Below are 24,761 nucleotides of genomic sequence, written 5' to 3'. Positions count from 1 at the left end.
CTTGCAGGGACAGAGCTTTTCCTCACAGCTCCATAGAAACCAGGGGTGGCTGTTGCTCTGGCTTATCCAGGGACAGGTCATACTCACTGGATTCTGCACTTGATGAGGTAGTGTGTGTACCAGGAAGTTTGGCTGGGATTTGGAAGTTTTGTGTTAATTTATTGGTAGAGGCAGGAGGGGTTCAGTTTTGGTTCTGCAAATTCAGCAATGTAAGCAGACATTTTACTGCCACTTACGTAGTGACCAGGATGCCAACTAAATCATGTGTGCCTTTTGTTTCAGCAAGAGGAATTGAAGTCCATGTTCTCTTTGCTGGTCAGATTTGATGAAAAGCAGTGAAGTTGGCAGAAACATGGTCCTGCTCAGAGTACTTCATGAAAGCCAGGATGTTGTTTAATTTGTGTACTGTAACTTTATATGTTCCTGTGAAAATGTGCCAAACTTTAATGAGTTACTGTATGGTCAGAAGATAAATCTTTGGTTTTGGGAGTGGATTTAGGTAGAGATTGATAGTGGCCAAGTGTCCACTGCCCTGTGCAAACACTGGGCAGACCTAGAAGCTCTAGGTTAGACAGGGCTGTGAGCGTGCCAGTAGGCAGGGAGGAAAACGTTTTGGCTTAATTGATCATACATATTAGTGATCAGGCTGTCTCACTCCAAACTGGAAATTCTTGCTTGAAGTGTGCAACTCCTTCTCTAGCTGGTCTTTAAAAGTCAGGAGAAGAATTTTCACACTTGATACTACTTACACCTTTCTATTATTAAACAGCAAACAGTTTTACAAAGTGTTGGTGTATGCAGTTCTATAATATGACTAATCTGAAATAGTTGCACTTCCAAGGTCTGGCTTAACAAAAATGCTTTGAACCAGTGCAGCCAAACATGACTGAGGTTTTCTGCAATAAATGATGCTCAGAAAGAAATGTTTTACAGCATGTGACCTTGTGCCTCAGGGACTGTTGTACATTAGGGAGTTCGCCAGGAGCAACTGAAGTTCTAGGACTTACAGACATTCTAGCAAAAATGCCAGTGTTGATTTGTTTTCTCCTTGAATCTTGTGATCATTCCCAGTTCAGTGTTTTGCATAGATTTATCCTCCACACTGGAAGGAGGATCACAGCTCAGTGGTGTGGTGTTAGTGGCACTTGATAAGGAAGTATGTGTATAATGTTGTCTAGATGTCCTTGGTTTTAAGAATCCTTTTTTTCAATACAGGAAGAAATGAGACATTTTGATTGAAGTTTGATTTTTGGTGTCTCTTCTAGGTTCTGGAGATCTGTGTAGCCCCCTCCCCATAGCCTATTTGCAACATAGAGAGTATGTGGCAGTGAGTGACACTCTCTTGGAATTTTGTCATCTTCAGTTTGTGATGAACAATTGACTTGTAAATAAAGGACTGAGTCTGCCAGGGAGGTGCATGGTATTATTGTGGGCACAGAAATGATTGGTATTCACAAAGTTGCTGGGGAAGGTGTATGGGTAAGATTACAACAGGGCTCCAGCCTTTCAGCAGAGGGGAGTGTTTTGCCATTGTGTTACAATGAGTCATCCATCACCAAGGGATTAATCAGGACTCACGTGAGATGATCTGAAAAGACCTTTGATGTTAATCTTAAAAAAACTCAGCAAGGATCCCTCATCCTGAAAATACTGAATGTGTTATGGTCTTGACTGTTAGTTTGGAGAAACTGTCTTTCCTCTACTTTGAACTCCAGTTAAAAGTAGAGAAATGGGTTAATGATAACTTCAATGTCTTCAGGTTGACTGGGCCTTCTGGAATGTGTCCTCTGGTGTTTAGGGAGCTGATAGCCCATGGGGGTGGGAAAAGTTCCAGAATGCTGAAGAGTTGTGGAGCTTTTTCCCTCTCAACATCTAGAAAAAAGGCAAGACTTGGGTATGTCCAAGGGAAGAGTGTTGACATCAGGGAGTCTGTCCTGTATCATGTACTTTTTGGTGGTTTCACTTCCCTGTATTGCAATAATGTTCTTACTGGACACACAGATAATGTGATCCCAACAAATTCAATAAATGGTCTGGAAACAATAGCTTTGGATTCAGCCATTTTGGTGTAGATGGGTTCAAATTACTGTGTTTTGGTATATTGCCTACACAGACAAGTAGCAGCTGGTAGGGAAGCAGTTCTGTGGGGGAGTATCCTGGGGGTTGTAATGGTTCCTAAATTATCATGACTCAGCAGCATCACTGTCATGAAAATTCATTTGTCATACTGGAACATACAGAAGCATTTTAAATAAGGCAGTGAAGCAGTTCCTCCATTCTGCTGAGGAGGGGTAGGTCTTCAGCAGGAGCTATCTTGTTCAGTTTGGGATGATGTGATATTTGAGAAAGTTATGGCTGTGTAACAAGATTTGTAAAGAAAACAATGAAGTCTGAAAGAGAGAAACCATAATTAAGGTTTGGGGGAAAATGGATTGATTAGCTCTTCAGTGGTTTTATACATCAAGTTTCATCAGACATAAGCAGGTGATATATAAAGAAGCAGCTTAAAAAAAGTTACCTGCAGGTATAACTGGGAGGCAGCTCCAACATCCTGTCACTGCCTGTGAGCTGTCACACTTGGTAGGTGGGTCATGTCAGTTTTTTCATCACTGATGCTTTGAACTTGAAAGCTTGATCTTTGCCAGTGAAATTTGACTGGTTGAGGGTGCGTTGGTTGTTTGGTTGTGTTTTTTTTAAAAAAGCATGGCTATATTTGATCCCAGAATATGATAGTAGATCCTTTTTCTGCTGCCAAACAGTGCTGGGATGCAGGGTGGTCTGTGGGACTTCCCCCAAAACAACACCTGCTAAAGTTGCCTTTCAGTCAGGGAATACTGAAGTTTTGGTCTGAAGAAAATATTTCTTAAAAGGTATCTGTAAGGAGAGTTTAGTCAGTTTTCCACATCCATCATGAATAAAACAAGCAGTTCTGAGGTGAAATTGCAGCAGAATATGTTCAGGTCAGGCATTAGATGCAGGGATAGGCTTTCAAGCTATAGGAATAACCAAAAGAGATTGTAGGGATACCCTGGAGAATGCTGTGTGCTAATCTGGTTTCATTTACACCTTCCAAAAAAATATCCCAGTTGGAGTACATATAGCTGCATAATGAATTCCAGTCTGCTGATAACAAACTTGTTTCTCTGATACTTCATGAGATATTTAGAGGCATTAATTTTTGGACCTCTGCAGGCTGAAGATGACTGTACAAATTGGTGAATGGAGCATTGCTTAGTTGACTTTCAAAGATATCTGATGGATGAGGGTAGAGCTGAATTCTTTTAAATCTCTGGAGAAGATCCTTAACCATGCAATGTATGAAGATTTTTCCCCCCAAGATGTTTTGCTTGTATTCCCTAATTTATTGTAGGGCACTAGGATAGAAGGATGACAGTGTTTTAGTCTTGGCCTGCATAGATTACCTGGAGAAGCACAGCACAATAATTCTCTTCAAGATCTAAAGGCAAAGCCCAAACCAGCTGGACAACATTTTGTCCATAGCTCCTTGCTTTATTTTAACTCAGTTTCATGGACTAGATCATAGAGAGAGCTGCAGGAAAACACTGTGAAGGTGCAAAGAGGATGTATGTCCCAGCTGCAGCAAATCATTAGATCACAGGACTAGAGATCACTTTTTCCCCTTTTTTTTTTTCTTTTTAAAGCCAAGACCAAACCAGTGGAATATATATTATTTTTGCAATTTAATTTTTAAGTATATGAGTTGTTTTAAACTAAATTGTGTTCAGTGACTTTTCTGCATTGATGTTTGTTAATACTTTCTCAATCAGAGAAAGTGCTGAAAATGTTAAACCAGTGAAATAAAACCATTGCAGACAATGTAAACTTTACAAACTGTAGTTCAGGTGTTGTACACATGCTGAAAAGTGCTGAGTGAACATGTCTTTGTCATGTCCTAGTTACAGACAAATAAAAGTGGAGTTTGATCATATTGTCCTGGTCTTGATGTACAAGGGTTTGGAAATAGTCCAGATGCAGGGAGGGGCAGAGGGATGAGCTGTCCCTCAGTCCTGGCAGGTTGTCAGGGTACTTTAGGGGAAGTACCTGCAACTGGAATGCACCTCCCTTCCCAGTTTGTAGCACTGGCCTTGTAGGACCAGGCAGTGGTATTGAGGGGAAGAATTAGTCCAGTGCTGGTTAGGAGAATGGTCTCTTATTTCTGAATGTCCTCTGTTTTGTTGACTTTCAATTCTTCTTCCTCTTTGCAAATGACATGCCTTCTACTTGCTTATCCTTCATCTGGAATGCAGATCTGTACTTCCCTCTAGTTGATTTGTAGTCGCTCTTGCCTTGACACAAATATTTGATAAATAGTCTGGTTGCATTTGAAGCTCTTTTCCATAGGAAATGTGTTTTTTCTCCACTCCAAGCAGAATATATTTAAATGTAAATGTGCTATAGTAGCAATAATAACCCTGGTAAAATACTGATTTATAAAGTACCCTTAGTGGGAAATACCCATCCCATTTTTTTTTAAGGTGCTGGAGAACTACTTACTTAACTTCTGCTTAGGCTCCATGCACATTTCTGGAAGACAGGTAGGCAGGATGTATGTAGCATCCAGAGGGGATAAGCCAGTAATTACATATTTGCAATTCTTTCCTGATGATGGAGAACATGATCCTGGTGTGTGCTGAACTGACTTTGTTCCTTAAGGCTTTGGGCAGACTGCACAGATGGGCTCTTCACTGCCCTCTCACTCATTCTGTCATGAGGCTTTGGGGACAAGAGTGGGACCTTAAGGGCATCCATGACAAGGTGCTGTGCAAGCTCCTGGCCAGAACACAGCCTTATCTTGACTCCCTTGCAAAATGTCTGTAGATCAAAGTGCAGTACAAAATAGATGTTTGATTTTGTTCCTTAAAGAGCTAAGAAGACCTTTGGATTTGATTAAAATAGTAGAATACCTTCTGCAGATTTGCAGTACCTTATTTCATAAAATGCTAAAGCTGTTTGAAAGTTCAGAGCATTGTTCACATTTAAAGCTCAATACTATTTAAAATGTGTTTCTTTGGTTTGTATCAGTTGTGTCAATAGATGCACTTGTTTGAGAGAAGTGTGCAGTCCCTGAAACCCTACTCCTTGCAGCAGGGTAGAGCAGTAAACAGGTTTTAATATTTCAGGTAAATACCAGAATTCTCTAACATAAACAGTCCTAAAGACAGTTAAAGGGGCACTGGAGGGAAGTGGAATCTTCACAGGCACAGGAGAGTGGCATAAGGGGCTGACAGCATTGCCAGTGGCTGCACAGTATGAAACACACAGGAATAATTGGTGCTAGGCATAATATGTAGAAAGTCTGTGCTCTCCTATTTTGTACTTATGAGAAGTTGAACCTTTTAGATTTTACATGTTTTAAATGGCTTTATCTTGGTATTCTTGCTGCTTTGAGGAGTGAACTCATGCAAACCCCTTGGAAGGGTTCATTTTTGATGTATCACACTTGCTGGCTGAGGGCCAGAGGCTTATCATCTTACACAGGCTTCTGTACAGGTTCCCCAGATGGTGCCTTTTCCAAAATGTGCTTTGGGCTTTTGAGTTAAGTACAACTTGCTTCCAAAGACAAGTTTGCTGGCTGTTGTATGGTAACCTTGCTTGCAGAAACTTGGATCAACAGAAGCTTGAAGGGCAGGTATCATTCAATCAATAGCATTTCTAAAGGTGGGATTTTTGTGAGTGGTCTTTTCTTGTTCTATGAAGAATCTTTTCTACAGTCCTGGAAGTCACTTTCCTGTGTTACTTGATTGTTACTCTTGTATGCCCTTGTATCTTTAATTCTGTCAGGAAAAAAATAATCTCCTTACCCCCTGTACTTGAGATGCCAGTATTGTATTCACAAGAGCAGAGTGCTGAGGCTTTGTTCAGTGTGTGGTTTTGTGGGAGTATGTGTTTGTCCAGAAGTTTTGAAGGAGGTAAGACTGGGTCAGCATGACCTTGGAGAAGTGGAAAGCAAGTATGTGAAGGGACAGGTTGTTTGTGAAGCAGAGCTGTGTGAGAGATCAGTTGCAGGACTGTCAGTAGAAAAAAGGGGATTAGGACATAGATGTATGGACTTTTCTTAACCTATTTTCAGTTCACTGAAATTTGTCATCTGGTTTGTGTAAATGGTCAGGTATGTAACATTGGTGTGACTTTCCCCCACCCCTAGCCTGTTACTCTGGAAGAACTTTGTATGGCCAAGCTTCTGGCATGTTTTCATCTTGGAATACAGATTTATATAGCAGTGTTCTGTCTAGAATGCAAAACAGTTTTGATGACTCTGCAAGATAGATTAATTTGCTTTAAACTTAAAAAATAAGGTGTTAATCTCTCAGTAATAGCTGCTCTTCACTAAAACATTTAATATCTGTATCTGGGAAGATTTTAGTTTAGTACATGATTAACATTTTAATCTATCATTTAGTGTTCTAAAATGGGCTCATATTTCTGTAATTCTAGAAAACCTGTTAGGAGTGATGCTCTGCATTTTTAGACACTAGATTTTTTTTTTAGCAGCCAGATACCATTTAAACAATGTTTTTTGCAGTATTTTTGATTAATAGGGCTGTCCTTTATATTTGTGCAGTCATTTTGGAGGGCTGACTGTGGGATATAATGGGAAAAAACGGGTGGTGATGGCATCTCTGGGATATAATTCTGTTCCTGTAGCTCAGGTGTTGAGCTGTGCCAGTTGTACAAGGATTCCTTTCCAAAGGGAGCTGTGCACAGACTGTGAAGGTGTGTCTACACAATTGTATTCATGGAAGTGAAAGCAAAAGGAAAGTAAGGGGGTTTTTGTGGATATTTTATGTAGGTAAACTGGAAATGAATGATCTCAACTTGTGAGGATGTGGCTCAGAGTTGTTACAACAAATGAATGAGTTGTGCTGCGCTTGTCTTTTACAGTGAGGCCTAATAATGCATGCAGAGTTGAAGCAGAGTTGATAATTATGTTATAAATGGAGTTTGCTGGCACAGATAGCCCAGAGAAGTTGTGGATGGCTGGAAGTGAGCAACCTGGTCAAGTGGAAGGTGTCTCTTCCTATGGCAGGGGGCTGTAACTAATTGTTCTTTAATTTGTGTGCCCAAATATGATTATCTCAATGAAATGTTTATGTAAGACCAAGCCATGTTCTGTTTGGGTTTTTTTCAGGGTAGTGAAATTTATGTGAGGATTTTTGTTATCCTTAAGGAAATCTGTAGGATACTTCTGACTCTTCCAGAGTTGGACCCCAGGCTGTGGCTTCCTATTTCTGTGAATGTATTGGGTGAATTGGAGGTTATTAGAAAGAGATATTTTAGTGAGTACATATTGTAGTAATTCCTTGTTTTAAAGCAACATACAACTATTCAGTGACACTACTCCAAAAAGTAGCTAAGTGGAAAGTGGTCTGTTTTGAATGTTTGGGCATATCTGCTGGATTAAATAACTTTAAAAGAGCTTCACAGAAAGAAAACTGATGAGGGAAGTAAATTCTGTTCTGCCTTCTGCATCCATTAAATTGTTCACTAATGCTTCTGAATGCTTTTGCAACCCAGCTGACATCTGATCTTTAGGAATATTACTGAAATCCCCATTGACTTGGCTGGTTAGAAAAACAAATTTTTACTTCTTTAAAGTGAACATGTTTTATTTAGAGTGATAGATAGAAGTCCAGTGAACTAAAACTGTGGCAGGGATAGACAGGTGTTGCCCTTCTGACCTTTTACAGCTGCTATTAACTGGATTGATAAATGTGTAATGAAGGGTAAAAGTTTACTTTTATGCTGGTTTTCTGCTAAAGGTTCTTGAAAGCCTATCCCTGCATCCTCATGATTTGCTGTTGCAGGAAAGGAGAAACTGAAGTAGAGGCTGCAGTTAATAGGATCCCTGGTAGACAGCAGTGCTGAAGGGAGCTGGGGATGTTTGCAGGGTACTGTGAAGCAGAAAAAGCACCCAGAGAAATGTGTCCATTCCAGAAATGTGGCCTGCAGTGATGTGGACAAAGGTTGGAAGCCTGAGTTCCAGGTATTCCCAGAGAGGGCTGGAGCAGCACGGGGCAGCCTGGAGCTCAGGGGACACTGCTGCTCCTTGTGGTTTTACAGCCTTGGAGGCCAAGGCAGGAGATGGGAGAGGAAGAAATAGGAAAAATGCACCACTGCTAAGGCTCATCTGTTCTGTTTCTTTGGCCTTCTGAAGTGTCTTGATCTGTTTCCAGTGCAAACTGCCATAGCTCAGTGGCTCTGATTATATGGAGCTCGTCTCTCTAGGCTCGTGTTCTGGTCAGTGTAGGTCTTTCCACATTGAGCACCTCCTGGGTTCCCACTGCCAGGTGTATCTGAGAAGCTCAGCTTGGCACTCAAAGCTTTAGAAACTCTGGTTTAGAGATTGTCTGATCAAGTCTGTGTTAGGAGCAGAAATGAAAGTAAACAGAAGGCTGAAAACAACCAGGCAGCTCCATTCCACACAGGAACTTTATGGAAGGGATATTGGAGAATGGGGGTTTGTCTGTGACTGCACATGTTTCTTACTGTGGTCTGTGTCTCTTCAAATTCAATGTGCTTGTATGTTCCTTCTGTTTTCAAACTTGTTTAGACAAATACACTATAAAATCTGGTATATAAAAGAACACCTGACAATTTTGTTTGACTCAGTGATAAATACCACTTTTACTTGCATGTAAAATGACATTGTGATATTTAGTTGTGAAACTTAGGCACTTAACAAGGGAAAAATACTTTTGGAACAACAAAAACTTAAGAAAATAGGTGGCTATGAAGTAGCAGGTAAGGCATTTTTAATGTTACATGTAAAAAGTGATAATATAAATTGTTAACAGTTCTAGTGAACCTTTAAAAATAAGTGGAACCCATAATACAGAGTTTAATTCTTTTTCATACTTAGATTACTTACCAAAGACTTACCCATTTTGATGGGTGAAATAATATTTTGGGATAGCTGACAGGTTTTTTTTCTACACCAAAGCTCATTAAAGCAGATTTCATTGTTCTGAAAGGAGATATGCCTTTAGAGAACATTCATTTAGTGATATTACTATTCGTTTCTCTTTTTCTGATTCTTATTACCAGAAATAATTCACATTTTAATTCATTTAAAAGGAAAGCAAGAATTAATTAGATTTGCATTGACAAGCACTTTTGTTTGCTTTTTTCTGGAATTGGGAGTGTCTACTGCTGATCTTTGTCCTTGTGTTTTCCATAGTGAAGCCGAGATCAGTTCGATTGAACTGTAAATGCAGTAGTAGAAGAACTGAGTACTTGTCAAAGGTCATTTCAGTTCTGTGTAGCAATAGGGGAAAATAACTGTGTTAGATATTAGGAATGCACAGGTTTGCCACTGCCATACTCCCAAATCATGAACATTTGATGCTGTTTTGGTGATGATATACCTAAAGAATAGGGTAAAGGCTAATAATGATGATTAGTGGCATTCAGGAGGCTTCCATGGATACTTTTAGTTTGGAAGAGGCATGACTTGATGAGTCCATGTACCTTGGGTAAAATCCTGAGTATCATGAAGAACTGAATAGAATGTGGTTGGGCACTTGGGTAGCACAAGAAAACACCCAGTTGAATTTAGGCTGGGTTTTTTTAATAACTCCAAGTTGACTTCTACATAAAGCACAAATAAACTGTGCCCACTCCCATTTTGGAGGCAAAAATATATAAATGTGCCTGAAAGCAAAACAACTGAGCAGATTTGCATAGAACTCTGATATTAAATGGTAATACAGACTCTGGCTTAAAAATCTGAGTATCCTGGTAGTCCTGATGCTGTTTGTTCTTGGTCTTGCACTTTTTTTCTCAAGAATTTATTACAGAGAGGGTAATGGAGAGACTTTGGGTCTTTCCCATTAGCAATTTGTGATGTTGTTATCAGTAGAGTGGTAGTTATGGAAGTGTCTCAGGCAGGTTGGAGATGTGCTGCTGTTGGACAGGACTCAGAGTGTGTGTGAGAAGGGGGCACGTGGGCTAATCCTGGAGACCAAAGGGTTTCAGTGGACTATAATTTACAGCACTTCATCTAACAAGGGTTTTGCTTTAGCAAAATGTCTTGCATTTAAATGTGGCGTCCTTTGTTCTCTTTGTGCTGGGACATGCCCAGGAAGGCGATGACTGAAGAGTTGTGCATGTCCCTGCTGAATTCTGCAGTCAGGTCTAGGCATTGTCCTGGGCTGCCTACTTGCACCTTAGCACTGATAAGGAACTGCCACTCATGCTAACAGTGATGTCAGAATGGCAGCTCAGGAGACCCAAATCTCTGCAAGATCATCTATAAATTGTTGTAGAAAATGCTTCACCTTCACTTTGATTGTGCTGAAATATAAAGGGAAGACTCACAGCACCACAGTTGTTGATACGGTTTTTCCTTGCCTTTTCCAAAGATCCTGGGAACCATTTTGGTAAATGGAACCTGTAGTGTTTTAATTTTTATTTTGTGCTCAGACCTCATTCTTATTTCAAAACTGCAGTTTTGTGGTGTTCATTTATTTAGATACCTGAAATCCAGAGAACAGTTCTCTGTGGGCTTTCTTTAGGTCCATTTTCCACACTGCTGTGAACCATTCTCAAAGTTCATTAAATCAACTTCTTAAATTTTTTAACTTCTATCAATAGCTCAGCATAGCTTAATTGCTATACAGTTTGTTCTGAAAAGCATATTTATTCATAAGGTAATGAATCTTGTTTAAATACAGTCAACTGCATTGACTTTGTCCCTGTTTTATCTTCTACTTACTGCTCAAACCTTTGGTAGTAGACTTAGAAGGTCACATCTGAAGGAGTTCTGTACCTGTACAGAGTTCAGCAGGATGGGAAGGCTGTTCTGTCTGTAGCAGATGTTCCATTATGCACACTTTAATATAAAACCATGTTTCTATAGATTAGAACTTGAGTTGTTTGCAGTGTGTGACGCTCAGTAGATTGTAGCACAGGGTAGGGTGAAGGCTCACAAAGTTCCCAGGTCAGTACTGTGTGTGGCCATGAGTACTCAGCTTTTTCCTCATCTTGGCTGGTGGTTTATATGTGTTGTGAGGCTGCTTGTTCTTACTTTGGCTGCAGAAATGTGATTGTGGCTCAGAGCTTAGGTGCAGAAGTGTTTCCATCTCTCCAAACTCCTCTATACAACAGTAACATCTACTTCCAGGAAAAAAAAAAAAAAAAAAAAAAAAGAAAAAAAAAGCATAAAAATGAAGGGGTTTATTAAAGGTGTGACCCAGAAGATATAAGGTGGTGATTATTTTACTGTTCCCAGGGTGTGTTTATTTTGAGCCTTGATCAAAATCACCTTTAAAACTTACTTTAAAAGTAAAGAATGACATAACATACACAGTGAAAACCAAAACTGATCAAAGAATGGAACCATATCCAAACAAACAAAACAAACTCGAATAAGTCAAATATAAAAGCATAATAAGGCACACCTAAAGGCATCCTATGAAACAGCTGATGGCATCAAAACAGTAATAAAACTTGTTAGTTGTTTTAGGATCACCAAACTCTGTATTTGCTTCTGGTTAGGTAGGATGGTTCAAGAAAAAATGTTGTAGCAAAGTAACTCAGGTTTTGGTGTTGATGGTGGTGTTTTCCATGGAGAAGTTAATGGAATGCCATTTGTATTACTGACATCCTCTTGAGAGGGGACTCTGGCTGTACTGGAGCAGATTAGGAATGATGTGGGCATGTAGAGATGAGATTGTGGGCATTTGGAATGGCCAGGCCTACCTGCAGCCCCAAGTCTCATTATTTGAGCAGCAGGTTTTAAAATTCCTATGAAGTGTGGAATTGCTTTCATCAGCTGCATGCAGTTTCTCCAGTCTTCCCTTTATTCTGATTGGTTTTGTTGCCCTTTTGTGGACTAAATCTGGGAAGTGATCATTTAAAATAAAAATGTCTTTTTCAGAGACTCTTTTTTAATTAGATTATTTCAGGTTTTGTTTTGATTGGACATCAAATAGCTGTTGGCACTCACACTATAGTTGCTCAATTTCCCTTTCTGTTCTTCTCTTTAGTCAAACTTTGTCATGTTTATGCCACTTGTATTGATGGAATTGTGTTTGGTTTTTTACAGTGACTACAGTTCCTGTCTCACCTCTTTGATGGAAGAGGACTATGACCCAGAAGTGAACTCTTCACTGTAGAACAAGAAGCTCTTGTGGATTAATTGTGTCCCTTTAAAAGCAGCACCCAGTCTACAAAAAATAGAGTAGAAGAGATTATTTTTGGACCTGGCTTTTTTTTTGTTCATATGACCTATGTTTCAGCATGTAAATGGTGAAAAACAGGGAGAACATTTGTGCCTGCTTCTGAGCTTTATATCAAGTAGTGCTTAGCTCTGTGGAGCATTAGCCAAGTTACGTGAAGACTAGAGTATATCCTAACATTCATTTTTTAAATATTTTACCTTTTTTTAGCAGATGTACATGATAAAAATGAAATTTATATTTTAAGAGCACTTGGGCAGATGCATCTTATTTAGATCTCGGCATTTAGGGCAAACATTTTTATGTAACATCTTTTTTCCAGAGTGTTTAGATTGATCTGCTGCAGATCATGAACTGTCCAGCAGCCTTGAGTGTATCTGTTCAGTATTAACCACGATGTTGCTCTGAATGTTGTCACGCAGACTTGACAAACCTTTTTGTAATGTAAAGGCTGATTTCTCTACTACCACGACCAGAGGAAATTTAATGAGGTGAACGTGGGCGTGGCTTTTTTAAATATAAATTACCTTCTTAGGTATCTTTTTTTTGTAGTGAGAGTGCAAAGAGAGGGTAAAATGAGCAGCTGAGGGGGTGAAGGGCGCAGTTGGCACGGAGTGCGGCCTCTCGTGCTCTGCTTCGAGACGCACTGTTGCCTCAAGGCTGGCCTTCCTGCACAAGGAAGGAACCCAGAGGTCACTGAAGCACACAGACTGAGGACATTGGACTGCAGAGGCCAAACTCAGGGTGAGTGATCACATGTATCTGTGTTGACTTGCTTCTAGGTAAATTAAAGTTGAAAAGTAAAGCAAAATGGTGAATTGGAGAATCTTCCACAAAAAAAGGTGGAATTCAGCTATACGGTGCAATAGTGAAATGTTCATAATTTTGAGCAGTAACAATTGCTGTGATACGTTGGAAAGAACATAGGGGTGCAGGAGCTGGCATATGGTTGTCTTTCAGGTCTCTGATCTGCTTTGAATGTCTCTTAACATCACCAGTTGGTCATATTTGATTTACAGCCTCTGGAATAAAACATGCAGACTGTGAGGCAATGAAGGATTGTACCCCAAATTCTGTTGTGTCTTGATTTTTACATCTGCCTTGTATGGCTTTGCTTTGCCATTGGTTCTGTTTTCTTCCCCCTCCACACCCATTCTGTCATGAACCTCATGGGTGTGTTAATTGTAAACTGGAAGTAACTGGGACTGTTGAAGTTCTTACCTGTTTCAGTCAGAGGAACAAAGCAGGAGAAGAAAAATTATCAAGTATAATACAAAAAACTTTAGCACTTTACCCCTCCTATCTATATGGGCCAAACATTGAGAGATAAATTGTATTATTATTTCAGTTTGCATAAGTTGACAGGTAATGTTCTTCTCATTTACAGAGCCTGGCCATGAGGTTTGATGCCTCATTTTATTGAAGGGAGACACTGGACCTAAATGGCGCAGCATGACTTTGTTCCTGCCTGGCTTAACTTCTCAACACCACAGTCAACCAAGGTAACATTAGATCAGCTCCTTTCACAGCTGTGGCCATGGGTAAGATCAGTGTGTTGGTTTCTCTGTGAATCTGTGTGAGACTGGTGGATTTGTGAGCTGTTCTGATCCCATCCAGGCTCGTTGATGTTGCTGGCTGATCAATGCAGTTATGGATGCTGTATTGAAAACTGATACAGGAATGTGGGGGTTGCTGGTTTTTTCACTTAGCCAAATGTCACTGCTGGGCTGACAGGCTCCTGGAGAGTCCAGATGAGTGCTTCATTACATGTTTACTTTCTGCAGTCCCCTGCAGCCACCTTTGAGAAACATGGAGAGCATCTTCCACGGGGAGAGGGCCGCTTTGGCGTGAGCCGCAGGAGACACAACTCTTCCGATGGATTTTTCAATAATGGGCCCCTCCGGACTGCGGGAGGTGAGTAAGGATCAGAGTGCAGCCTGAGAGCAAACAGTCTGAAATATTCTACAGAATGAGAAATTCAGCAGAATAGAAACATTTTCCTAAACTGTACCTGTTCAAAGCATCCTGTGAGGAAGTTGTGCTATTTTCTTCTCCTCTGCAATGTGCTCAGGCCTTAAGAGGTTTTCATAGTAGCTGTATGTGCATTGTGTGGCTTGATTTGTTTTCTGATATAATCACACAGTACTTGAAAAGTTCAGCTCAGCAGTTCCTTAGTGAGCACTGGCTGAACAACAAGAAAAACAACCTGATATTTCCAGTATTCTGCATACCGTGTTGATTTTTTTAATTTGCATCCTTATCTCTTTTTGTTCAGACTGCTGGCATCAGCCGTCCCTTCTCCGCCATGATTCTGTAGATTCTGGTGTTTCTAAAGGAGCTCATGTTGGGCTGTCTGGCAGCCAGCCTGGCTGGCATGGTCCCTCACGGGGCCATGATGGTGTGAGCCAGCGTGGAGGAGGAGGAACTGGAGTTCATCGCCACTGGAATGGCAACTTCCATTCTCGGAAAAGTTCCGCCTTTCAAGAAAAGCTGCCTGTTGAATCCAGGGAAGAGAAGAAGGAAGATAAAGAGCATTTGCAGTTTGAGGAGGAAGACTTTGTAAGTGTGTAGCTTCTCACTAGAAGTGGAAGGTGTGAGAAATGGCTTTTCAATCTCGTTTGCATTAGCATTGATAGGTGGTGAGGATCTAGAATTGCATTCCGTACATGACAAATTTAACAAAATTATTCTGGCACTGATAGGATGCTGACTGGTACCCAGAGCCCTCAGGACTTGAAGACCTGTTGGATTATGAGGTTTGGCTCATATGTTTTGCCAAATGGTTATTGTGAACTGAAGGCATTGTAACATTCAAACCAGGTCCTCAGTGAAACCCGTAAGGTGACAGAGGAAGAGTAGTTGTATTGACTTTGTGGCTTTGCTTACAAAGCCTTTTTTTTGCTCCTAGAAATACATCTGTTCAGTTTATCTTCAGTCTGCCTGCTTCAGTCTTCCTGTCTCCTTCACTCTGATACGTGTTGGTGTTTGTGATAACCTTCCCAAGCTTGTTCATGACATGCTCAGACTTTAGCCACCATCTGCCTTGAATCTTCTGGAACAGTATTAGCAGAGATGTTTTCCTCCCTCTCTGTTAATCTGTGGATCAGGGTTTCTTGAGCCATTTCTTCCATCAGCTTCTCCAGATGACCAACTTTCTTCTTATTCAGCATTTTGATTCATGTGGTATTATCAGTATGATAGTCTCTTACATCCTGGCTCTATTTTTACTGGAATATCTTTAGTTTTTCAAACTTTATCAAACAGTACTTCAATTTACAGCTTTCATCCTTACCATGTGCCTTCCTTAATGCTAATGCTTTGAGGGATGTGCACCTTTTCTGCTTTCTCTTTTCAATTTAATTCTATTTCTCCTGACCCCTGAAGAGTGTTATATTATCAGACCACGTGTTTTTCTTTCTGCATCTATTTCTTGCTGTCTCTAGGCTCTTCTTGACCAGTGTAATGAGAATATCCTCTGTAAGGTTCTGATAACTCTGTCCCTTCCCCTAATGCAGTTCTTCTGTCTTCATCTTCAGTGCTAAAGCCTTTACTGCCTCCTGTCATGAGAGGTTCTGGTGATACTGTGCACACTTGTGTGTATCATCATGATGAGATTTTTGCTGTCTTATTCAGCATTTGTCTCTGGAAGGTTGTTCACAGCTAAAATTGCTGTGGCAGTTTGATGGCTTCTGCTCAGGAATTTACGAGTCAGAGTGAAATTCTTGAATACCCACAGCTGCTTCAGGCCAAAATCCAGAGCCTACACTTAAATTGCCACAGGAGGTAGTTTGATTTAAGCTGCTGGGGTTTTTTTCAGTGAAGGGCCTGGGAAGTGATTGCATGCTCTTGTTCAGCTGCTGCTGCTTGGAGCAAGAGCCTGCATTACAGAGTGGTTAACAGCTGGAGAGTGGGAATAAAGCTTGTGTGTAGATTTCTACTAGCTGATTTCTCAAGAATATTGTAATTCAGGCTTTCTATAAGCCTGTTTTTGTGACTGTCAGAAGTCTGTTGAAATCTAGAAATATTACCATGATTGCAACTGTGCAATCTCTTGTTGTCTATCTTGGTCTAAATCTTTCTTCCATGTACTTCATTCTCCTCTTCAGTGCCTTGATGAGTGCCCTCCCCAGCTACATGGCTGTTTCTTCTCTAATTACTTCTCTCATTTTTAAGATGATAATACCACACACTGGCTAGCAGCAAGCTTTGTTTAGTAACTCTGTACTGTCTCTGCCATAGGGTGAAACTGATGTGTGCTGTGGTTAAGTGTGTAGCTGTTAGGCCTGACAACACTTTTCCTGAGAGGTCTGCAAAGCAGGCTGTTTGTCTATAAGTGTGAGCACCCCTGCAGTAAAACTGACCTGTAGCTAAAAATTGAAGCACTTAAACAGAGGAGTTTCTGGAGACTGAGGCGGGAATTTATGCCATGGTGTGACATTTTTTCCTTACTCTTACAGAACAGAAGTACCTACTATTTCAGATGCTCACTATTACAGAGTTATGCTGTCACCATAGTAACTGACATGTGAGGAATTCATTAAAAAGAGGAAAAAGATGGCTGTATTTTGAACTGAGGTTATTTGGGACAGGGAAAGAGGAATAGCTAATCAAGAACACTTGTCATTGAGTGCTTAGATTTTATTCACTCTGCTTTGAGCTTGGACATGTCTATAGTTGTTCCACCAAGTTGAGTTGTGAAACTGAATCTCATGTAAGTGTGCAGAGAGCACTGAGTCTGCATGCACTCTTGTCCTAAAAAGTGCACTCTGAGGTTTCATACAAATTTAAATGTAGCTTTTTTTTGTTGTTAGTAAAAATATTCCTTTACATTATGAATCTAGTATTGCTTTGGGGTGTTTTTTTAATTGGCTCATGCATAATTATTGTACTAAAATACTTATGACATTAGGATAGATTCTTCATTTACTAATGATGTGGATTCTATTTTAGTTTTTGAGCTGCTGATCAAATACTTTTTTAATCAAATAATTTTTTAATACATGTACTGGTTGGTAGAATCTACTTAATTATAGTAGAAGACTAAAGAAGTTATCCTGAACCCTCTGGTAGTTCCATTGCAAATACAGCAGAAACCAAGGAGAAGGCAAACTCGATTTTCTGATGACTTGTGGCAAAGCACTCTCTTCCACTTCAGCTGCTGTTCAGAGAAACCTACCCATCCTCTGGGTTTCTGGAAGCAAAATGTTAATACTGATTATTTTTTTATATGTGATATAACAATGTATTCATTTACATTGTCTTTTTACAGCCATCTTTGAATCCAGAAGCTGGAAGACAGAACAACCAGAACAAACCTTTAGGGACACCTTCTGGAGTATGGGGTAGGTAAAGGTCACTGTACACAAAGCTGATGACAGAGCAGAAAGTTGTAACTGGTGTTTAAATGCTGGGTTTTTTCACTGAAAAATATTTTAAAAATTTAAGTGAAGCAGACAGTTTACTGCTTTCTGTCCTTTGCTGTTTTCCTCCCACAATCTTCCCTAATCTCTTGGCCTTTTTGTCTATTTGAAACTGTGCTTTTCTTGTCATAAAAAAACAGCCAGTGGTAGTAATGTCACTGTTCTGTGTTTGCTTCCTGTGGTGCTGCAGTTACAGTTTCACACAGGCATCACTTGAAGGGCAGAGCAGATTGGAGTGAACTAGACATTAGTTCCTGACTTGGGATCTACATAGTGGAAATACAGCAAAGCTGTCATAGTTCTGTGCTTTGTGTTTAGTTGATTTTTTTAAACTCACAACAGCCTTGCTTTTGATCCTGATGTACTCTGTGAATCTATGCCTTTAAAAAAAAAGTGAAACAAGGTACCAATTCTGGCAGTTAAACACAGATTTGTTAATAACTAGTTGGATTAGTAGGGTTAGATACTGTAAATAGTACAAATGCAAAAGAAACTCAGAAACACTTCTTGCAATACTGTTGGGTTGTATTTTTTTTTGCATGTTTGTCAGGTAGCTGTTGTTCTGTTCAAAGCTTAATGACAGCATATTTATAGGGCATTTATCTGTTTATACTATTAGTATTTTTTAAATTGTTATGCTCCTGGAAATATGTTTATTTGGCCTAAGAAGCATTAACTGTGCTGGTTTGTAAAAGCAGTGTGTCTTTTGAGGTATAGGTTATGTAAATATTTTTACTGTGTTAGTGAACTAAAGCTGATGCATGGTTGCTCAAAAAATTACTCATACCTGTTCTGATTTCTGTAGAATGGTGCAAGGCTGTTAACTGATGTCACTGTAGGTTTTTCCTTTCAGCATCAAGGGAGCTGTTGTGTTTGAATTAGAAAAGATTGTGTTTAGCTATCCACATCCAGTATCTTCTCTCAGAGCTGAAACAAAAGAGCAGCTGATGGTCTCAGAATTAGATGTGCAGTGTCTAAGATGGAGAGGGAGGAACTGGACCAGTGTACTGAAGCTGTTCTGAAACTGGATATTTGTGTTTCAGAATCTCTTGTTCTGTTTTTACAGAAAACCCCCCTAGTGCCAAGCAACCTACCAAGATGCTGGTCATCAAAAAGGTTTCAAAAGAGGATCCTTCCGCCGCCTTCTCAGCTGCATTTACATCACCTGTTTCTCACCTGGCAAATGGCAACAAAGCCACCACCATTGTCCCAAGTGTCTACAAAAATCTGGTTCCTAAACCTGCAGCTCCTCCTTCCAAGGTACAGGGGGTTCCAACCAAATTAGTGAACTGCAGATCAATGGAATAAACCTCCCAACAAGTAGCAGGAGTTGGAATCCAGTAGTTTCTGGGCAGTGGCTTTTACAGTAGAGATCTATTTGCTACTAAAGTTGTTGTTCTCTGTTAAAATGCCTTTGGGGTTTGTCCATAGGGAGAGCTAACCTCTGACTACACTGCTGTCTATTTGAATGGGTGTGTCCTCATGCATGAGACAAATCCTTATCTTAATAAGACAAAATGAGCACTGCTGGAGAGGTGGAATGTGTGCTGCTATGTGCTTGAACTGTTCACATGACTACCTTGAAAAATCTTTATTGGGTTACAATACTTTGATGTGTCCAGAACAATAGAGGCAAAGATCAGATTAGATTGTAACATCCTGCAATTCAGGTGTAATTTAGTTGAGCCTTAAAAACAATCTGGAAAAGCCATGGAGTTTGTGCTATAGTTCTTTTACTGAAGGAAGTACAGTCGTGCTAAAAAAAAAAAAAAAGGTGTTTTTTTTTCCTTAGTTCTAGGCTTAGTCTTGCCCATTTCTCTGTAGAAACAACATGTATAGATGCATTAGAAATTTTGAAGAATTAATAGTGAAAGTATTTCAAAAACTTTAAAAAAAGTTAGCTGGGTTATTCTTTAAAGAGATGTCCAAATACTTTGAGTTCTAAAATGTATTAATTACTAATGCTGTCTGTGGCATTCCAACAAAATCTTCCCTATGATTACAGTAGAAAATTCTTAACACACTTGAAAGATAAAAACAAAATAAGAGTCCCCCAGCTTCTTTTTGTAAGAAAGCAAGTTTAGATCTTCCTCTTTTGTAAATTTTTGTTAATTCATGTTAAATTCTGCCAGCTACAGAAAAAATTGTAGTGGTTAAAATTATTATCAAATAATCCTGTCTAAACATTTAATTTGACAGCTGATCTACTTCTTGGTAAGATGGGATTAATTGACCCATTAGAAAGGGTGTTTATAACGAGTTTTTCATTCTACACACAGTTTTCAGTGCATGTATGTTCTTGTTTAGAATAGATAAACAAAATGCAATTTTTAATGAGTAAGGAGCCTGCTGTGGCTTTTATTTTTGCTTTTACAGCTTGATTGATACATGTGTAGATACAGCCTGACCTGGGTTAAGTCTGGATGTTTTTTATGTTCTTTGAAACAAAAGGCCAGAGATACAGTTTCTGACCAGACTGTTAGATTGTCTCTGGCTTCAAAGTAAACAGAATTTTAGTGAACCACAGTGCATTCAGCTTGTCTGTGTTACTGGCTGTTGGATGCAAAGATAATTTCTGAGGTCTGAAAATTAATGCTATACCAATGTAGAGATTGAGAGATGAAAATGCTCTTCTGAAAGTTATGGGAATATGTGTTGTTACTGCTGGTCATGATATACCCATTGCATTACAATGTAGAATTTGGGCATAAAAATCTGCTTAGCTAATGTAGCAGCTTTAGGAGAAGCTGCAACAAGTGCAACAAGCCAGTTGCTCCTTGCAGCTTGCTGTGCAATTACTGTTGCATTTTGAAGCCCGTGGACAGAGGGTTTTCATTAATTCAGTCAAGGAGAGCTGCTCTCTAAGCTTTTGCTAACCATGTTCTGAAATTAGACTATGTAGGTTTTGATTCTTCAGATAAAAAGAATACATTATTCAGTGCTCACAGTTGGAATAAAACTGACTGTGATCTGAAGGTTCAGCATCCATCAAAAGATAGTGGTAGGGCTTTTCTTTTTTAGCTTGTTTTACATATGACATAGTTCATTTGCATTCCAGATTGTTAATCTGTATTTAAATCAGAGATTATGGCAATATGCAGTGGTATCTGCCTAAGTTCCCTTTTAGTTAAGTTTTTAATTCACTGAATCCAGTAGGCCTGAATTACACCTGGATTTATACATGAAATATTGTAGTATTGATAAAAAAGGAAATGTTCTTTGGCTAATGGAAAAGGTATTAATTTTTTTAGATCAGTCACATTAAGCAGGCTATAAATATGTACTGAGTGATTTAGCTGCTAATTTCTAAGTGTTTACACACTTAGGTGGTGCTGTGATTAGTGGGGCAGTGTGATATTCCTCGGTGGTTGGAGTGGGAAGAATTATCTGATGTCATCAACAGTGCTTTTGTTAATGAATGGTGATCATTAGCAAAACCCAAAGGTGGAGTATCAGCATATCCTTAGCCAGAAAAGCTGTGTGCATTGATGCTTTTTTTAAGTCACAGCCTTAAAGCAGCTGTGGTAGGATGCATTAGCCTGAAGACTTCTAGAAAGTTATCCAGGAATTGCAGTGCATAAAGTAGTAGAGGAGTCAAAACATTCCTTTCCACAAAGTCAGCAGTATTGGAAAGCTGTCACAGGAAAACTGAATGAAAAATGATTTTGTTAAGTTGTACCAAGTAGTTCAGAAAGGAAGAGAACTGATGGCAGTGAAACAAGTGTGTTCTTTCTGGCTAATGGAGATGGACAGTAGCTCACAGTCAGGCCATCCATGAAGGTCACACTCAGCCATGCAGGGAAAGCAAGAGGGGTCAGTCTGTGGATCTGTCTGAGCTGGGAGCTGCCCCTTTGTGGAAACCTGGAGAACAGCACTGAGCAGCTGAGAGTGGGAATGGAAAAGTGCAACCCTGGAGCTGTGGAGAGAAACTTCTTGTCAGAGTCATATTGCACCCTGATTTTAGTTCAGGCAGTAAATATTGTGCAGATCAGGAGATTTCTGAGGTTTAAAGGGGATGTTTTTAATGTGTGCTGTGAGTGCCATAGAATCTATTTGATACTGTGGGATGCTCATTTTCAAGTTAGAATGAAGGAGTAAAGCTGATGGCCTCCCCATGCAATGTATTTTTTTAAAAATTCATAGAACACAGTAGACAGTGACAACATACTGAAATAGTGCCTCTGTTCTCATTGCTAGCAGATTGCAAGATCTGTTGCATATCAGATTTAGCTGAATCCCATTTGTGCATGAATTATTTTACAAGTGACTTGAAGCTGGCTTCAGAAGTCCAGTGGGTCAAAGGAACCTGTGTGCTTTAGTGTTCTGACAGAGTCTTGCTAGTGCTACTTGGTACAAGTTTCTTCTTAGGATTGTTTTTGTAGACTCTCACTTCACTGTGTTTGTCCCTGACTGATAAGAGAGCTTCAAGAACAACATTCCAAGTAACAAAAACTTATCTTGAAGTCTTTGCTCTTCAGCCAAATGACCAGTATATTCAAAGGGATACTGCAGAGGGTATCCAGGCCAAAACAGCAAGTGATCCTGCCCTTAATAAATTGGCTGCTTTTGCTTCTTTTTCTTGTTATTGTTGCTAAGTTGGTGCAATTATGGACATTTTCAGGGCCCTAGGAAATAAATAATTTTCATTCTCACTCTAAACAAAACTACTGCATGATGATCTTCACACAGGGAAACTTCCTGTCAAGTGGTTGGAAGCCTTGTTTTGTGGTGTGCAGTGTCCTCCTAAGAAATGTCATTTTAATTGGGATTTTTTATTTCCCATCTGTGGGTAGCTGTAAGGTGAATTGCTTTACACAGTTGTGATTCCAATTAATGAAGGGCAATGCTGGATTTTCTCTGTGAGCTCTTAATGGTGTTTTACTGAAGGGTGGTGCCCATGAACCAGAATTGTGTGTGATTTGGGGAAAACAGAAGATGCCAGGGGAAAACAACGGGTGTTGAAACAAACGTGTTGAGACTGCTGTTGAAAAGGGAAGAAGAAGAGGAAATTCATACAAAAGACAACACAATGTTGCTTATTTCTTTCAATATTGCAAGCAGCCCCTTCTCATGCCTTACCATTTACTGCTCTGTGTTTTGTGTTCTCTTCAATACAGCCAAGCCCATGGAAAGCCAACAGAAGTGAACATAAACCAGGCTCGCTGTCCTCCACCCGTGACTCTGCCTTTACCAGTCCAGTGTCTGTAACCAAACCAGCGGTACTGGCAAGCGGCTCAGTCCTCACCTCTCCCAAAGAGGTAAGGGTTGGGCTTGGGGATAGGCTGGGAGCTTTTGTACCTATCACCTACTAGAGCATAAACTCTAGTTTATGATAAAGCCCTCTCTGCATGTGGTACGTACCTTTGCACCCTTGAGGGATGACTCACTTGTACATTCCTAGCACATTCTGCCACATCAGTGATACACTAAAAGAAATAAAAATGGGGTTTATCTATCTGTAAAGCCATTGATGTTTGTTCAACTGTATTAGAATTTCCTTCCAGTAAAAAAAAAAAAGTGCTAATGCCTTAAGTGGTGTTGTGTAACAAGACATGCGTCAGCTTGGTGTTATGGGAGTGCAGACACCAAGAACTGATGTGAATAGGTAGGCAAATTGATTCCCATGATGTTTTTCAGTATAGGAAAGGAAGGGGAAGGAAGGTGATCTGCCTAATTTCCTTTCTCTGGAACAACAGCACAAGCACTCAGATCTGAGGGGGCTGAAGGAGTTTAACATGTGTACATATGACTTTTCAGCTACAGTATCTCTTTTTAATTTTGACATTGGAAGGAGGTAATCTGCTGACTTGCCCCTAGTTTTGGTCTGAAGTATAGAAAGAACCTTGAAATACAAATCTCTTAATATTTCAGCAATATCTGTGACAGAGCACAAGAAAAAAAATGGAAATAGACTGTGGTAAATTCCTGGCCAGTGCCAGCTGCTCTTTACAGGTTTGACTTGATGATCTCGGAAGTCTTTTCCAACCTTAATGATTTTGTGATTCTGTAAATGATGATTCACAACATCTGAAATTAACTTGTTTTAACTGTAGAATTTGTGGATTTTTCTAGTTGTGCACTTGTCTTGTTCTGTTATAGGCATTACTTCTAAAATAAGGCCTTGTCATGTTTATGATTCTCTGCTTTGCAGACTTTACTTTGCAGCAACCTGCGCTTTTCTGCCTTGGCCAGAGCTGAGTGTACAAGCAGTCATTAAAGGCAACAGTTAATACACAGGCACCTGTCACTTTGACAGATAGATCTTACACTCTGTTTCTTTCCCTTACCTTGCTTTTCTCTCTCTCTTTAGACCAAGTTCTTTGTGCTGCTGACAGCTTTCCTTTTGTGTAATGCACAGCACAGTATGGACAGTGTAAATATGTAAATTTCAACAGGCTTTCACCTCAGCAGGCGGGAGAGAGGTGTTCACTTTGTATCATACAGGAGTAATGCAAGTGTTTCCTTCATCTGCCCCCAAGAGGGTCTTCTGTGAAGCTCCAGTCAGTGAAAATGTTGGGTACCAACCTGAGAGCTAAACATAAAGGGCTTAAAAATTACTTCCAACTAAACTGGATACTTGCAATACATTTTTCATTGAATCTGTTGGAGATTGAGATTATGAAAACACAGGTCTGTGGCCAGCAGATAGTACTGCAATCCTGGTTGTCCAGGACTACTACACTTAGTCTCTGGCTTTTTGTTTCTGAAAGGGGGCAAATGCATCTCCTTCAGAAGTGGTAAAAATAGCACCTTTATTCATAAGAGGCCACAGTGTGTTGAAAACTAAAAGGGTGCCAAGTAACACTGGCCCTGTCCCTTACAGGCCAGTCTAAGACAACCAAGCTCACAATACAGCCTGAGTTCTTAAAATGAATTCAGGACGACTTTTCTGGAAGAGTAGCCATCTGTGTTACATAGACATCAGAGCAAATCTGAGGTGATGTGTAGTGCTCTCCTTCATAAAAACCCAAACACACACCAAAAAAAAACCAAAAAGACTGAGATGCCTTATGTTTCAGTCAAAGGGCTCAGCTTACTTTAGAAGAGATGCCAGTTTACTATTTTAGTGCTCAAGAAGAATATTTTGTAAAACATAGCCCTTCTACAAAAAGTTATGCGTAAAACCAGAATTGAGGTGAAA

At 39.8% G+C, this 24,761-nt stretch overlaps 1 protein-coding gene across 1 annotated transcript in view; it reads left to right on the top strand.

The window, feature by feature from the left end:
* The window catches only part of GPBP1L1 (GC-rich promoter binding protein 1 like 1), a 31,878-nt gene that overhangs the window by 2,354 nt on the left and 4,763 nt on the right, over positions 1-24,761 (top strand). Inside the window, exons 2-8 of the mRNA XM_058030439.1 lie at positions 12,068-12,944; positions 13,588-13,702; positions 13,985-14,114; positions 14,476-14,759; positions 17,470-17,542; positions 18,687-18,880; positions 22,738-22,878. Coding sequence (XP_057886422.1) covers positions 13,643-13,702; positions 13,985-14,114; positions 14,476-14,759; positions 17,470-17,542; positions 18,687-18,880; positions 22,738-22,878 — 882 coding nt within the window. The 5' untranslated portion in view covers positions 12,068-12,944; positions 13,588-13,642. The remainder of the gene's footprint in view (positions 1-12,067; positions 12,945-13,587; positions 13,703-13,984; positions 14,115-14,475; positions 14,760-17,469; positions 17,543-18,686; positions 18,881-22,737; positions 22,879-24,761) is intronic.

The sequence above is a fragment of the Melospiza georgiana genome, chromosome 9 (genome assembly GCF_028018845.1).
Source record: "Melospiza georgiana isolate bMelGeo1 chromosome 9, bMelGeo1.pri, whole genome shotgun sequence".
NCBI classification, from domain to species: domain Eukaryota; kingdom Metazoa; phylum Chordata; class Aves; order Passeriformes; family Passerellidae; genus Melospiza; species Melospiza georgiana.
The sequence above is the reverse complement of the archived record's forward strand: the minus strand, read 5'-3'. Positions and strand labels throughout refer to the sequence as shown.